A 15,190-nucleotide genomic window follows, 5' to 3' on the forward strand; every position below is an offset into this window, starting at 1 on the left:
TGTCATTCGACGCTTGCTGCCTCTCAGGCGGTTTGCCCCAAAGGTGGAACATCCGCAAAAGCCCTCTGATCCCGGCGCATATACCACGCTGATCCTTCCGCAGGGAATGGTGGGGGAACAGGCTCCCGCAGCTCCGCTTTCCCGAGGCCAGTTGCCCTCAGTAGTGTGTGCGAAAGCAGACTCTAAATGTGGATATTGGGAGGGCTAACGACGGCAATTAAAGGTGACTGTAAATGATAGAACATTGCAGTTAATGGACCTTACGTTTCTTCCTTTGAGCATCTTTCTTTGAGTATCTTCCCTCTGTTACCCCAGAAAGGAAAAAAAGGTAGGAATGCAGCATTTTCCCAGAGATTCTGGGGTGTTTTCTTCAAGTCCAGTCTTCCTTCCAAAATGTATAGTCCTATTTACTATAACGGGGGGGGAATCCCTGGTAGGTCTGTGCAGTTGGTAAATAGATACAATTTAGATGGTGGCTCAAGGGGGCAATATTGATACCATCCCGATATTCCTGTATCTTTATCTTTGCCCATTTGGGTCAGGATAGGTAGACTCACCCTTTCTCAAGGTATGTTTTTCATGGAGCTTGAAGACCTGTCACACAGAGGATGACGCAGTATGAGGAAGTTTAGGAAATCACAACAACGAAAGAGAGCTGGGCTTTCACAGAGCATTACACATGGAAAAAACCCAAACCCTCAATGAATAAAAATCCAAGCTGCTAATTTCACCTGATCTGGAGTGATTTTCAGCAGCAGTAATGAACCTGTGTTATTTATATTGTATGCTGAAAATAAACAGCACCCAGTACCCTTAAGCAGTAGAAATGAGAGAAAACAACTCCAGATTAAATAAAAGCAGAAAAGGATGCTGCTCTTCACACTGGTGTGCAGAACTCTGGGGCCTACAAGCTATTCCCAAAGGATTCTGAGTTCAGATGGGCTTTACAGCAATCCCAGCGGTGCATTTCCAGAGGCACACACTTCTCTACCGCTGCCACCACAATGCTACTGCTGTAGCTCCAAGGTGAGATGTTTAGGGTGACCTTTCCATGTCTCTGATGGGATTGACTACTCCCCATTTCATGGGTTTCACACAGGATGTGAACTGTGAGGTCAAGACAGAGAAGCTGCTTTCTGGACAAAGCAGCTGTGAGCCTCAGGCTGTGGAATGCCAGGGGAAGAGGAGACGGAATATTTGTGGCAATGCTGAAAGCTATAAATGTCTCATCATGCATACTTAATATGCTTTTGAGTCCATTTCAGCCTTTTAGGGGGTGGCAGATCTCACTGTGGAAGCCTGGTTAATTTATTAAATGTTTTCAGTGTTATATACTAATTGCAGCATCCTGCTCCAATCTTGAGCCTCCTACAGTAGTTCTTGGCAATTACTTTATCATATAACCCATGTCACAAATTCCCTCTGGCCCTTTTGGTATCTTGAGGAAGAGTTTTTGAACTTAAGGTTGCAGATGCAAATACCTCATTCATTTACAGCCTCCTCTTTCAAGGAAATATTCTCTACCCTATGCAAATACATGTGCTAGGGATGTATGAGCTTATTTCTCTTGATTTCTCATTGTAGTTTTGCATAACAAACACAGAAAGCTAGTTTCCTCCTCTTTGTCACCCCAAACCCTGCACACATTCCCTCTTCCCTGCTTCCAGTGCTGCAGCTTGCCGAAACTGCTGGGAGATTGAGTAGACTTGCAGATGCTCTAGATAAAATCTCTGTCCCACTTAGTCCTTCCGGAACATGTATTCATCCTGACGCACATGCTTTTGAAAGGCTCAGGGTCAGTCATTCCACGTGTGTCTTGTTTTGCTAATTCGGTGGAAAATGCCAGAGAGCTCTGCCTCCCTCAGTAATTAGGCAGGAACCGGAGCTGCCGTTGTATTGTGGCTGTGATCATGCTACTACTCCTATGAATTATTCACTGTATTACAGTGTAATCTGCTGTTATGTTAAAAATAGGTCAGCGTGAATGTCCCCAGTGAAATTTCTAAGTGACAACAGCTGATTTGAGCTTTGTCTCCAGAAAACAGTGACCTTTCCAAACCAGTAATTGCCAATTATGCTGCACTTCCACCTCCTTGCCAGCTCCTGTGCACCTTCACAAACACTGATTCTCAGCAATGGTAACCCCACATTATACTTGAGACAACTAAGCCAGAGTTCCTAAATTACCTGCTGAGCTTTGCCGGGGCACTTTCTTTGCCATTAGCCTTTGCTCCCAGGCCAAATCGTAAATCAGGATTATGAATGAAGAGATTATAGTCTGAGAATACCTAAACGGTCTGCTCCTCCCAGGCACCCGGAAGGCTTCTTGCAAGGGCTGAGCAGGATTTTCTGGCTGATATGCATCAGTTACACATTGCTCCAGGGGGTGGATATAATGAGAAGTACTTCACTTTTCCCATCACCCTCCAGGCTCCAGCCCACTAAATCCATCAACTCAGCAAAGCCAGGAGAGCTCCTGGCTCGCATGTCCATTGCAGACATACCTAGAGAAACCTGGAAAGAGGGAGCAGGACCCGGCAGTCTGGACACAGGTCTGGGGGAAACCCTTTTTCCCACATAAGATACTCTGTGGGAGGATTCTATGAACACCCCTGTGAAAATGTGGGATGTCGGTGCAATTTCCCTGCTGATAGTGGGGTGTATGCCTGTTATGCAGATACAAAGACTTAGCCTAGGCCTGGATTCTTTCACCTGCAAGCAAGGATTGGTGTCAATACTCAGCAGACCATGCAGATAGCAATTCACACGGAGGTCTCCCATCAGCATGTTTGGATCAGCCAAAGGAGGTGGGGGGATAGGCGGGCAGAAAATGGCTTTGAGCTTTGGATGTCTGAGATAGGTCAGGCCTGCCTTAGCTTTTAAGGAAGGCAATCTGTATCGGAGCTTTTTCTGTTGTAACGTTTCTTTGCTATGTTTCTATGTAACTCTCCTGCTGATAACGGTGTGCCTGGAAATGCATGGCATCTTCCTATCTCTGATGAATGCCCCACAAGACGTCTCCAGCAGGTATCACACTGTGTGAACACAGGTAGCAAGCCTGAGCACTCTTATTTGGGGACCGTGATCCAAAAAAAGGAGGTGAGTGATCACATTTGAGTGTGGGAAGCGCAGCAGGTGCCAGAACCATCATTTGGAAAGGCTCTTAGGGGAGAGGTAAAAGACAAGAGCCTGACGTCTGCCGTGAGCAACCTGGGCAAGACATGAGCTTTAACTTTCTAAGCATACACAAGTTCACTGTTACTCTTTCCAGCTAAACACATTAAAGTGTTGCCACAACTTTCCTGCTACACCTTGCCTGTGCTGCCCTTTGGGTTGACCCCCTTCTCTGTCAGCTGAGCCTGCCCAGCACATCTGGCTTGCACTCATCATCATCCTGTAACACTTCTTAGTCTCCTTCTAAAAGAGTTTGATCTCCACTTGTTTTTCACTGCTGACATCCTCTAACCACTGTGCAACCGTTTCCACCTTTTTACTTCCCATCACTGTGTTGCTGCTCTCTCAAGTTCCGCATTTCTCTTGCTGTTGCTTCTGTAAAGCTTTCCACCTGCTGCTCTTGGGGCGTTTTGTGGGAAAAGCTACTTGAGATGATCTTCTGCAGTTATTCAGGAGCAGATTCAACCTTTTGGGACTTCTGGCCAGATGCTCAGCACAGCCGGATCTTTGAGAAAAACTGAAGTATAATGCAGTGGTTTTGCCCTGTGGCATGGTGGTCAGGACACAATTGATATACCAAGGAACAGCTATGCGTGCAGAGAGAGGGCCAGGGACATAAAGGGGAATTGCCTTTAGCCTTTCATGTACTGCAAAAGATAATGCTTTCCATAGGTAATCCTTCCTTTATCTCTTCTTTGGTCTACCTTGCTGCATTTGTGCTGAACTGAGATAGCTGCCTTTAGAGCAAGAACACTTCCCACTGATGACCTGTGCCTCTGGCAGCATTTGAAGATAACAACTTAACTTTGGGAGGCATTTGCACAAGCATACAGCCTACCTGCCCACATGTGTATAACTTGGGGGAGCAGGAGGAAGGAGCCACTGATTGCTTTCCCCCCCCACCCGCCAGAACTGTCCGTATTTCAAAATCACCCTCAATGCCTTTTTCAGGCAGATTTTGGGTGGCAGTGTTCGTGGAGGGCTGCAGGGAGCAGCGCATTCCAGTTTCTCAGACTGCTTAGCAACCAAGGCCGCTGAGCCGCTCTTAAGTGCACACCAAGTGTGTGGATGGCATGTCTAGTGCTGCAGTTCTAGCCTTATTTCCCCCTCTCTCTTGGTTTTGAAAAGCATTCCTTGTTTTCTAATTAAGGCACACAGAAAAATGCTAGAAACTTATTTTTGCTTTCCAGGACAGCTGGAAGTCAGCTATGCAATGCAATGATCAAAGCTATGGTAGTGATCAGAGATCTGAAGCGACAGGTATGGTGCTGTTGGCCTGCTTTTTGGGAGCGCAACTGTCAGACCACCTCTTCCATGCTGTTGGCAATGGGCTGGCTTCAAGTTCTGCTGCTGGACAGACTTGAAACCCTCTTTACCACCTTGTCCAGAGGAGTGCGGAGAGTGGAATGCAGTGCTTCCCAAAGGTCTGCAGCATGGGAGATACCTGCTTGGGGCTGCCTTTCCCAGTACCGCCAGCATGCATAAGATCAAGAAGGCACTGTTAGACTGTTTCCAGGAAAGGATCCGGCTTTGTAGACAGAAAGTTGATCTGATCCCAGCTTCCTTGTTGGGATTGTCTTGAATCTTTACGTAATCTCTTGGCTCTTTCCTGTTTCTTGGCTCTCAAGTGCCCAAACCTGGCTCCCTGCCCCAGATTTCTTTTTCCATCACAGCAGCGGGCTGAATTCCCCACTGTGTTTGGGAGTCTCGTAGGGTTTGATGCCATCTCTACCCAAGTTACCAGACCTGTTGGTGAAACTTGCTAGTGACATCAGGGCTCTAGTTAAAATGTAGGCTCAGCCCATTTTCACTTCTTTTGCAGCCTCACCTGCACTTGTAAATCTGGGACAAGGTCTGAAGCGCAGAGGAGAAGAAAGCCTTTCTTGCACATGCTCAACCACTCTCTGGTTAGCAGTCCCAGGCATGGCTGGGCCAGCCCCATACTCATCCACCCCAGGCTATGAAGTAGGCAATTGACCTGGAAGGACCAGGGATCATGAAGGACAGGTATTATATGGGGCCAAACAGGGTAGGACATGTTATCAACTACCAAAGTCATCCTAGTTCCATGACTGAAAGAGCAGGCTGGGGCACCCAGGGCTTCGGCCTGCCTTGCTGTGCCCTCCAGCAGCAGTGTAAGGACAGCCTTTGCCTTCCTCCAGCAAAGTGTGTCCCACAGGTCATGGCAAAACCACAAGGAGCTGCAGGGATGAAGAATATGGTCTGGGGAAAATGATGGTCAGGTAGGAGAAGGATACAAAGGCTGGGGTGGAGGGAACAGAGCAAATCATGCCAGACAAGCTTCAAAATCAAGTGCCATGTATGAAGCCTGCAGTGCTGCACACCTGTACTCCTGCATGTTCCCAGTGTAGTGGCTTCATAACAGAAACCCAGGAAGAGTCCTCTGGGGAAAAGGCTCCAAGCAATTTCCACCCTCAGTTACACTAGTATAAAACCAGAGCTGCCCCGAAATCATTTCCGGATGGACAGCAGTATAGGAGGCCCAGCCAGTTCCTCAGTGTGGCCAGTGACCTGGGCTGACCAAGCCCCTCTTCCTTTCTCCTGGGCCACAGTTCTGCACAGCGCGCTGCAGCTTTGAGAAATCATTTTCATCCCCTTCCAGCCTCCAAGATACCACCACAGCCCTCTTTTCCTCATCACCGCATATTTCTGTGGCTTAAATATAGCAAATATAAAACAAGTGCAGCGCACATGAAATGCCATTCGGGGGAGCGCAATGAATACGCTGCCTCTGTAACATAATGAGCCCCAAGTGCATCTGCCAAATATTTGGACTGAGATTCCAAAGGAGAGGGAGTGGATCTACGGCATGGAGAGGCTCGTGATCAAACCCGCAGGCCAGTATCCCTATGCGTCTCTTGGGGGAATATAGGTTGCTCATTGGTCCAGCTTGCCTTAACATGGAAGTATTTAACCACTCTCAGCGGTTGTTTCCTCTAGAAAAGATGAAAAGCAGCTTTTTGTACCATGTCACTAGGGATGTGAGTGGAATTGAATTAAAAAATGACAAATAATATGTAATTTAAAGCAAAGAAATAGTGTTTTCTTAGGGGTGTGGTCTGGCTTTGTGGCTAAGGTTAAATGACGCTGATTAAACTATGTCAGCTTTTCAACATCTGACCCCGGGTACTATTTTCAGAGCAGTGGTTTTTGAAGTGATTAATGACAACAGCTTGGCACTAAGCAGTGGCTGGTGTTGCTGATTAAGCTAACCCTTCCTTGGCTCACAGCAGGCATCAGGAATAGAATGGGCAGGAAGCTCCCCAGAGTGACTGAAGAGGCAGAGCAGATCAGGACCTCCCGAGCTGCCTGCTCTTCCATGGGAAAATCAAAACAAAGCTATAGCCATCCAACTCCAGAGCTGAGCTCAGCAGTGCTGGAGGGTTCTGCTCCTCCTTTGCCTTCATTCTGCTTTGACAATATTTTTCTATGGACCCTTTTCAACATTCCTACCCCTCTCAATAACAAAAGTGACTCACTTGTTAAATTATGCTAGTATTGCTAGTGTGGCACCCCTTGCACATGTTTGTAGGAGGATCTCAGAGATGCTATCTAGCCTCAAATCTATCTGCATCTGTAAAATTCCTCTTTTCCCTGAGGCACTCAAGAGAAGGAAATCTGTTAGTTCAGTGTGAAGGCTGAGTATTATGGCCCAGTCCTTCAGTCCTGATGTTACCCAGACTCCCCAAATCATTCAGTTCATAGATCAGACTGATTATCCAGATGGCACTCTAGAACTCAGGGGTTCCCTAGAGGAAGCAGGCTGTTCTCAGTCTGCTCTTTACATCACCACCATTAGGAAACTCCAGTGACCCCTGGTCTGCTGGTGACATTTGAGACAGAAAAATGACTTATCTACTCAGTGCTACCTCAGTTATTTTCATGGCATTACCTGGGCCCTGTCCTATCTTTTTCTTCTTCCTTCTCGAGTGAGAAAACGCAGTGAGTGGGAGTCCAAAACTTACAGGGAGCTCCCAGTTGGCAAACTGCACTTCTACACAGGCATAACCACCCTGCTAAAATGAACATAGTGCCCGTGGGTTACATCCATGTTCACAGCAGAACTTTTTCACTGCCCTGAGCTATCACAAAGTGAGAAAGATGTGAATGAAGCTCCCTTTATGCCATAGAGCCTGAAGGCTGGCCAGCATCGTTAGCCTCTGGCATCTTAATCACAAACTTCAGAGAGCTGTAGGGCAAAGATGGAAGATTTCATCTCCAAGAGCATTCTGCAGGAGTCCTTGAAAACTTAATGCCTATGATAATGGCAATATATTCGTAAAGCCATCCCCTCAGAGAGGCTGTCCCCCTCTTTTCTGCTGCAGGTGGTTCTGACACACCTCCAGGGAAGCTCCTAGATGGCTGCTGGGCCACTGCCATTCCAGGACCATAGGCACACTCCTCAGGGGAGCCCAGAGGGTTTTTCACTCCAGTATTGCACGGCATGAAGAGAAGATCACTTGCACAAAAGCTTGTTGCTGTGGGTGACTTCCCCTCAGGCTGGGCACATGGTGGGCAGGAAGGCAGGGCTGGCCTGGGGAGCAGCCTGGCATGATGAAAGGGGAGGTGTTGCAAGCCCTTGTCTGAGTTTTTGAGCAGTTTTGGGTTTTGCTTCCCAGGGTGGTTATTTCACCTGGGATTATGGACTTAAGTGTTTGTCATTTGTTCATTCAGGGGCTGGGTCGCAGTGGAACTTTCTCCAAAATCTCTCTTTATTTTCTCACTCTGGCTATGTGCCTCTCACTGTACCTTCCTTTCTTTACACCTCGCTTTTTGTCTTTCCATCTTTTTACCAACTGTTTGAACCCTAGGCATCACTTCCAAGCTCTAGGTGCCTGAAATTTCCGATTCCCAGACTCTGCAATTAAACCAGAGGAAGCCAGTGTCAGCCCCCATGAGTTATGCAGCACTAAGCCTATTGTGCTCAGCATTTCCACAGTGGTTTTGCTTCACCTGTTGTCCAGTTGCCAAAGACGCAGGAATATCCGTGGCTCCTCACAGCATAAATGCTTTCCTGCACCCTCCCCACCCAATCTTTTTTTGGGGTGTGCAAATGCACACATATATACCTACCCCCCTTAGCTCAATGTCTCTGGGTTGAACTAGGAATTTCAGCAGTGTGGAAGGATTGCTTAAGTGGCTGCCACAGTGGGACCCCTCTTCAAACCATCTCCCTGCTCTTAGATGTCAGATCAAGCCAAAAATTCCGTGGGGCCTGACAGCACCCCTCATTCCCCCCACGCCATGCTGAGATGTAGGAGAAATCCTACCATGTGGGAATCATCCCACCATCAACCTCTGTGACAAGTCAAGTGCTCAACTACTTTCCCCTCTGTCTCTAACACATGTTCTCTGACCGTTTTCACTCTTCGCCTTTTAACTCTGCACTTCCTGCCCCGGCTGTTCTGTGACTGTCACACCCTTGGTACACCAACCACAAGGCTTTGGTTTTAGCATCCAGGCAGGGGAAGCTCATTTCAGAGGCAGCTGAGCTGTGCCTCGAATTGTTAAAGGGGTGAAGCTGTTTACGCCATCAGCTCATGTTAGCCAAGACACATCTATTTTGTGACTTTCATGATGGGGCTGGGCGACAAAAAGCTTGTTTCACAGAGCTTTGTAGAGACACCATCTAAACACAGGAGGGGGAAAATGGGTGAAAAGGAAGGCAATTTTGTTGTAGCTTTTGGTGGGACACTTGTTTTGCAAGCTTAGAAGGTGGCATGAGCACACCTGATCAGTGGTTTCCCTCTGGCTTGTACATACCTTCCTCTTTTCTCTGAGGGCTGGTTAAATGCCACTTGTTTATTTGACCTGTTTTTCTCCTTCACTGTTGTTATTGTGAGTGATTTAGAAATATTCTGACGAATACGAACCAAACAAGTTACCTTCAAGACATGGAGAAGGAAACAACTGAAAGATCAAAGATCTTTAATTAAAAAATAAGGAGACAACAAAGCAGAAAGTGTCTCTCCTTTCAATCCTTTTCAGTTCTGGGCCTCAAGGACTTAAGCATTTCTTCTTCAGCTACAGAGCACAATGGCCTGTTAAAAATAGCCCTCCAGCTGCCCAGGACAGCTGGAAGTGCAGGAAGGCCAGAGCACTGCGGGTTGGTTGATGCACCCAGGGTGGGGATGGGCATCTCGCACTGACTCCTCTGACCACAGAAAGCCCTCTCACCCATCTGCATAACTCTGTATCTGCCCATGGGCCACAACCAAAAGAAGCAGCTGTGAGAAGTAGGTGAGCAAAGCATTTAGTGTAAACGGGAATAAATGCTCCCTAAGAGAGCTCCATTTTCTCCATGCCATCCTCTTCCTACACATTAAGTAGGTCTGCCCATATTTTTGGAGAAAGGTGTTTCAATCTGAGTTTGTAGGCCAAATAACTCTTACTATGATCTATCTATCTGGTTAAAGCAGGCACTGTTGCCTTGGTGATGCAGTGATGGGACTTCTCTTCCCTGGATTGCAGTGACTATGGCACATGTGTTCTCCATTTCCGGGAGCATGAGATAACCTGAAAGGACAAGTGGGGCTGGTGGGACCTGTAAGCATTTTCAGGACAATGATACGTAGTCTCCCAGCAGTCAGGGAGGAAACGCTCCCATGCTTAATACATTGCAAATCTGCTCGCCTTTACTACAGCCTTCTCAGATATTAGGCACTCATATGCTGGAAAAAGCGGACATGTCAAACTCTGAGCTGGAAACAGGAAAAATGGCATCTCTGTATATCTCTAAGACAGACATTCAGTGGAATAGCATACTGATATATACTCATGGATATCCTTAGAAGACATGATTTGTTTAAAGTTGCATCAGTTTGATGTGCTCTGTGGGGAGAAGAAGTACCTGGACTGGTCCTCACCAGAGCAGGGCTCGCCATGGTGGGTGAATGGCTTGCTAGCTACAGCATAGAAAGAAGCTTGGGCCAGTGGGTCATGGACAAGCTATGACATTGATCTCCCTGCATGACTTTCAGACATGTCACTGCAGCTGTATGTATGAGGAAAGCATAGTCTTGTATTGCTTTAGGGGAAGAGAAAGGTTGCTTAACCTGAATTGTTGCTGAACAAAAAAGCATGTCTCAACTTTAAGTTAACATCCAAGACTTTATCCTCATTTTTCTCTAACATCAGCAGTGATGTTACAATACACCAGGCAGTACACATAACCATGAACAGCAGCTACCTTTCATTTCAGCTAAGCCTCAAAGCTGATCCCAAACCCCAGAGCTAAAACTCTTTCTCTCTTAAAAAGGGCAGGTAGGCTGTACAAGGATGTAAAGGCATCTGGTACATTTCTGAAGCACACTTTTAAAGTTTGATGCAGCTATTGTTCTGCTGTTCTGTGGCAGGCTGGAGTGCAGCTGTGTGCCATGGCAGCACATCAGTCCTGGGCAAGGAGAAGACCCTGGGACTCTGTGCATTGCACCATCTCAAGGGGAGCTCTGGTCAACTGAACTGGAGCACACACTTGTTATTGGACATTATGAAAAAGACAGCTTTGCTTTTTGCCCCCATGTTTCGGAAACATGGATGGGATTTTGTGTTGGCTCTGGCCTGAGAGGCAGGTGACAGTTATCATGGGTCCAGCTAGTGGGCATATAGAGGAGGTGGGAAGGGGAGACATGAGGAGAGGTCAGTGTGGAGCAGCTCTATGAAACAATCTGCAATAAATCACAGTCTAACTTCTACTTCTCCTGTGCATTCTCGGTTTGGATATGCTGATCACTGCTAAAGAAATGCCTGGACCCATATGCTACCTGTGTTTGCTGAGTGCTTGCAAACTCTGTGCACACATACGTCTGAGTTGATCCGGCAGCTCCTGCTGTGCCAAAACCCTGGACCCAGTCAGAGGCTGTGCTGGGGTGGTGGCATCATGCCTCCATGTGAGCATTCAGCTCTCCTCCCAGGAGACCAAGGTCTGCCAAGAGAGCTGACGCATGCCCAAATCTCCCTCCCTCCCTGGGCATGGGAGCTGCAGGAGCCTCGCTGGCTCCTCAGCTTAGACAGACCCAAAGAAAACCCACGCCTGTTTGGCTACAGTGATGAGGGGAAGCCTTGTGCTAGTGGAGGCAATTTCTGTAACTTCCGAATCTCAGGCACTTGGAGTCACTGAAAACTAAGCATTTTCCTCAAAGCAGGTGTTTTGACTGAACAAAGGTGTAAAACTAATTGATGTCACTTGCCTTGAATTAACATATTGAGTAAGGCCGTAAAAGAAACAAAACGTGTCACTGCCTATACTTTCCAGAGGCTGAAATGGTTCCTTCTCAAAACATTTGCATACTACAGCTGTGCTCTGTGAAACGATGAAAATGATGTAGAGAAGAGGGAGCTGTACTTCACTGAACCTAAGCACAGTCATTTTGCAAATTCTCTGCAGATCCTTTGAAAGAGGGTAGCATAATGTAAGTGCAAGGTTGATATTAGAAAACAAGAACATTGGCTAAAGTATTTTCTTTGAGGATGAACATTTTCAAGCTTTGAATACCTGCTGCAAGAGTCAGCCTGATTTTTCAGGAAGATATGTGTAGCATATGTTGCCACACGAAGCTCCGTGACTTGGGATTTCAATAAGGTAAATAGGTACAATAAGGAAAATACATGCTACTGGAGCATAAGCAGATAAAAATGGCGCAATTATCAATGATGACGCAATGGTCCTGGCCTTGTTACAGAGTAAGTTATGTAGGAGTCATATAAGCAAAATGCCCCATCCCTAGCAGTGTTCAGGGCCAGGTTGGACGGGGCTTTGAGCAATCTGGTCTTGTGGCTGGTGTCCCTGCCCATTGTATTGATAGTGTAATTTGACTTCTATAAGAAGTAAGACTTGATAGTGCATGAGATCTTATTCAAGAAGCTTAAAAAGGATTAGATCAATTTGGGAAATGCTGAAGGGCCTCAGAACAAGTCTGAATGACAGATGTTACCCAGCTGAGGAATCATCAGGGATGCCAGTTTCTAGTGAGGACCAGCACAGATTGATTCTGTCCCTATGGGATTTAACTCTTTTCATGTCAGTGACCTAAAAGGCAACTTTAAACTGAATATTAAGATGGCACAATGGCAAAGGGTAAGAGTGGTATGAATACAGTCTGTGGATAGTTATATGAGACATTTATATGTACAAGCAATAGTGAGTTCCTTGCTCTCCTGGGCAAGAAGGCAACAAACTCCAAAAAACCTAGAACAAATCAGCACTTGAAGAAAAAAGATAATGGCTATCTTTAACTGTGAGAGTAGCTAAGCATTGAGAGAAGCTAAAAAGGTGGATGGGAGATCTGTCATCACCGCTTTCCAAACCAAGCCAGATGTGGAGAACAAAAACCCTCAGCCCATGCCCTATGAGCTGTGGTCTGCACTGAGCTGCAGTTCAGCACCTGACAAATGCCTCCATCTGGCCTGGAAATCTCACACTCAGTTTTGGCTGGCTCCTAGGTCTCTGCAGCATGAGCAGGGTGACTGAAACAGGCTCTGCTCCTCCCCTCTCGGATCCCACCCAGCTTGGGGAAGAGCACTGGGTTGTCCAGGGTCAACAGCACTCCAGAAATAGCAGCCAAGAGTGAATGTTTTCCTGCTAACCCGCTCAAGAGAGAGGAGAGGGGCTGAAGGGGAAGGCTAGCACTGTGCCTGTGTTGTCCGGGCTTTCCAGCTGGCAGGTTTGGAAGCCAACAGACCCTCTGGCCAAGAGAGCAGCTGGGGTAGATGTGTTCCCAGTTACACACAGATGACTTGAAGAGTCTGTCACCAACTCCTAGGCGTGTAGGATAACCCAGGTGGGAAGGAAGCTCAGGAGGTGATGTAGTCCAACCTCCTGCTCCAAGCAGGGTCATGGAGAGGTTTCTAAAATGTTCCTGCTTTGATAAGCCAGCCTCCTCTAGCTGTTGCTGGATCAGCCCTGCCAGAAACAACTTAGTTGAGAGGCTGGAAAGGATTTCTTAAGTACTGTGTCTTTCCCTTCAGATAACACAATATAAATGTCGAATAACCTGCACAATTCCCCTCCTTCCCTCCTACATTTCTGATTAAGAGCATAGGCTAGAGGTTTCAGAAACAGCAACGAAGCCTAAATCCCACTGGCTCTTCAGAGCACTTGAAAATGTCCATATTGAGTCAGAGCACACAGCTGGTGATCCTGTGAAGCAGCATCCACCTGCATAAGAGCAGGATGCAGGGAATGCAACAGGGTACTTTCATTGCCAGTTGATTTGCCCACTGGCATTTCCCCATGTCTTCCCTGAACTATCAGGGTTTTTTCCTGAATGCAAATGATCTGATGTCTCCTTTCTTCAAATCCATTGCCCTTCTGAGCCCAGTCTGAGACACAGTGTGAGGAGTGGGGGCATATAGACGTGAGAAATGTATTTGAGTACAGACAGTACATCATTGAAACTGCTTTCTTTTCTGTGCTGATGCCTTTCACTGGGACACAGATAACTTGATTTGGCACTATTCATTGCTAAGTTTTCCATACCAACCGCAGCTGAGCTTTGTTTAAATGAGGTTTGCTGAAGCTGTGCTGAAAGTGAGTTTAAAGGTTCACAGTCTTTGGAGCAGATCCAGGCAGCTCTTTGTGCCTTCAACTCCCTTGGAAACTGCAGAGGGCTGGGGGCCGGGAGAAGATTTGCATGAGCAAGTTCTTCCCCCAGCCCCTGCTCAAGTGCAAAGGGCAGCAGCTAGCAGCAGAAATTAGATACCGTGGGCCAGATTCTTCTTCCTCCTCAGGGTCCTCTTATCTGCGTCTCTGCTGTTTTGACCTGAGATCACTTGGTACACATGTAACCAGTGACTTGGGATGCTAGCAGTGAGGAATCAAGCTACAGCAAAGCAGTTTTAGGGATAACAAACTACAGTGCCAGCTTTGTGCCCTGCATTGTGGCAATCAGAGAAGAGGAGGCTAATTTTGCTCTGGTAATTTAAGCAGAAAGTCACCTTTAGCCCCTATAAAGAGCTTCTACTACTTTAGTGACAGCTGCACCTGTGGTGAATGCCCAACGCTACTTTGCACAGTGTAGCCACTGTGGAAAACACATTTGGTGTTCCCCCAGCTATCTTCATCAGCAGTAACCCCCTTGCTAAGGAAGCAAGCTGCTGAAACAGTGTGAAAGTTATTTTTATTGTATCTAGGGTGCTTTTGTTCTCCATTCTCTTAGGAGAAAAAGAAAGTCTGGTCACCCTGTGACCTTGGAGCCCACAGACAACTTCAGATTTACCCAAGAAATACCACCCAGGCTAGAAACCGGTCTCTAGTCTGAGCAGGAGAAGGATTAATTTAAAAAAAGATGACTTTACCTTCCCCAAAGACATCATCTTCTTCCCCGGGTGCAGCCAGATCTTCTTGGGTGTGCTGCATCATGGCAAGGACGCAGCTCAGGGAGCAGCCAGAGCCAAGTGCTTGAACTGGTTCCTATGCTACAGCTTGACTGTTTCCTTTCACCGGTTCCCTAAACATTTTGGTGGTAACAGCTTCCGCATCCGCACTTACGAAAATAGCCTCATTCATACGAGTAAAGCTTCTTGTTTTTATGATGGGTTTTGAGGTGGGGTGTCCTTACTGCTGAGAAGCCGATACTGATACTGAGAGCAGAGACAGGCAGGATGGGCACAAAATGCACCCTGCCCTGTCACACAAATGTCACAGCAGGAGCTCTGTCACCCTGGGGTGCAGGGGTTTTGCATATGAATGCGAATCCTTTTTGGTGGCAGAGGCTGGGAACAACTTGGTCCTGCAGAGCAGCTCACTTTCACCCCAGGGACAGTTTGACCCAAGTAACCCCCTGGGGCTCTCTCAGTCCCATGTGTCCATGGTCTTTTTCTCATTTAGCATGGCAGCAATGACAGTGCATTCTCACCCCCACTGAGGTGACCTGTGGCAATGGACACATGAACAAGCTGGAAAGCCCTAGGTGACACGAACTGTCCCATGGGCAGATGCACTAGCAGGGATGTAATTCTTGCAGTTAGGCTTTCCCGAGACACCATCCTCAGTGTG

General features: G+C 47.1%; 1 protein-coding gene across 1 annotated transcript in view; it reads right to left on the reverse strand.

Moving 5' to 3' along the window:
* RIPOR2 (RHO family interacting cell polarization regulator 2) overlaps positions 1-14,788 on the reverse strand; it is a 64,132-nt gene extending 49,344 nt beyond the window's left edge. The window contains 1 exon segment of the mRNA XM_061448945.1: positions 14,491-14,788. Within this exon segment, the coding sequence (XP_061304929.1) occupies positions 14,491-14,554 (64 nt within the window). The 5' untranslated portion in view covers positions 14,555-14,788.
* Positions 14,789-15,190: the final 402 nt, after the last annotated feature.

Source organism: Pezoporus flaviventris, unplaced genomic scaffold (assembly GCF_033815535.1).
Source record: "Pezoporus flaviventris isolate CSIRO_AGI_PZ_B2104156 unplaced genomic scaffold, CSIRO_AGI_Pfla_v1 ptg000007l, whole genome shotgun sequence".
Classification (NCBI taxonomy): Eukaryota; Metazoa; Chordata; class Aves; order Psittaciformes; family Psittacidae; genus Pezoporus; species Pezoporus flaviventris.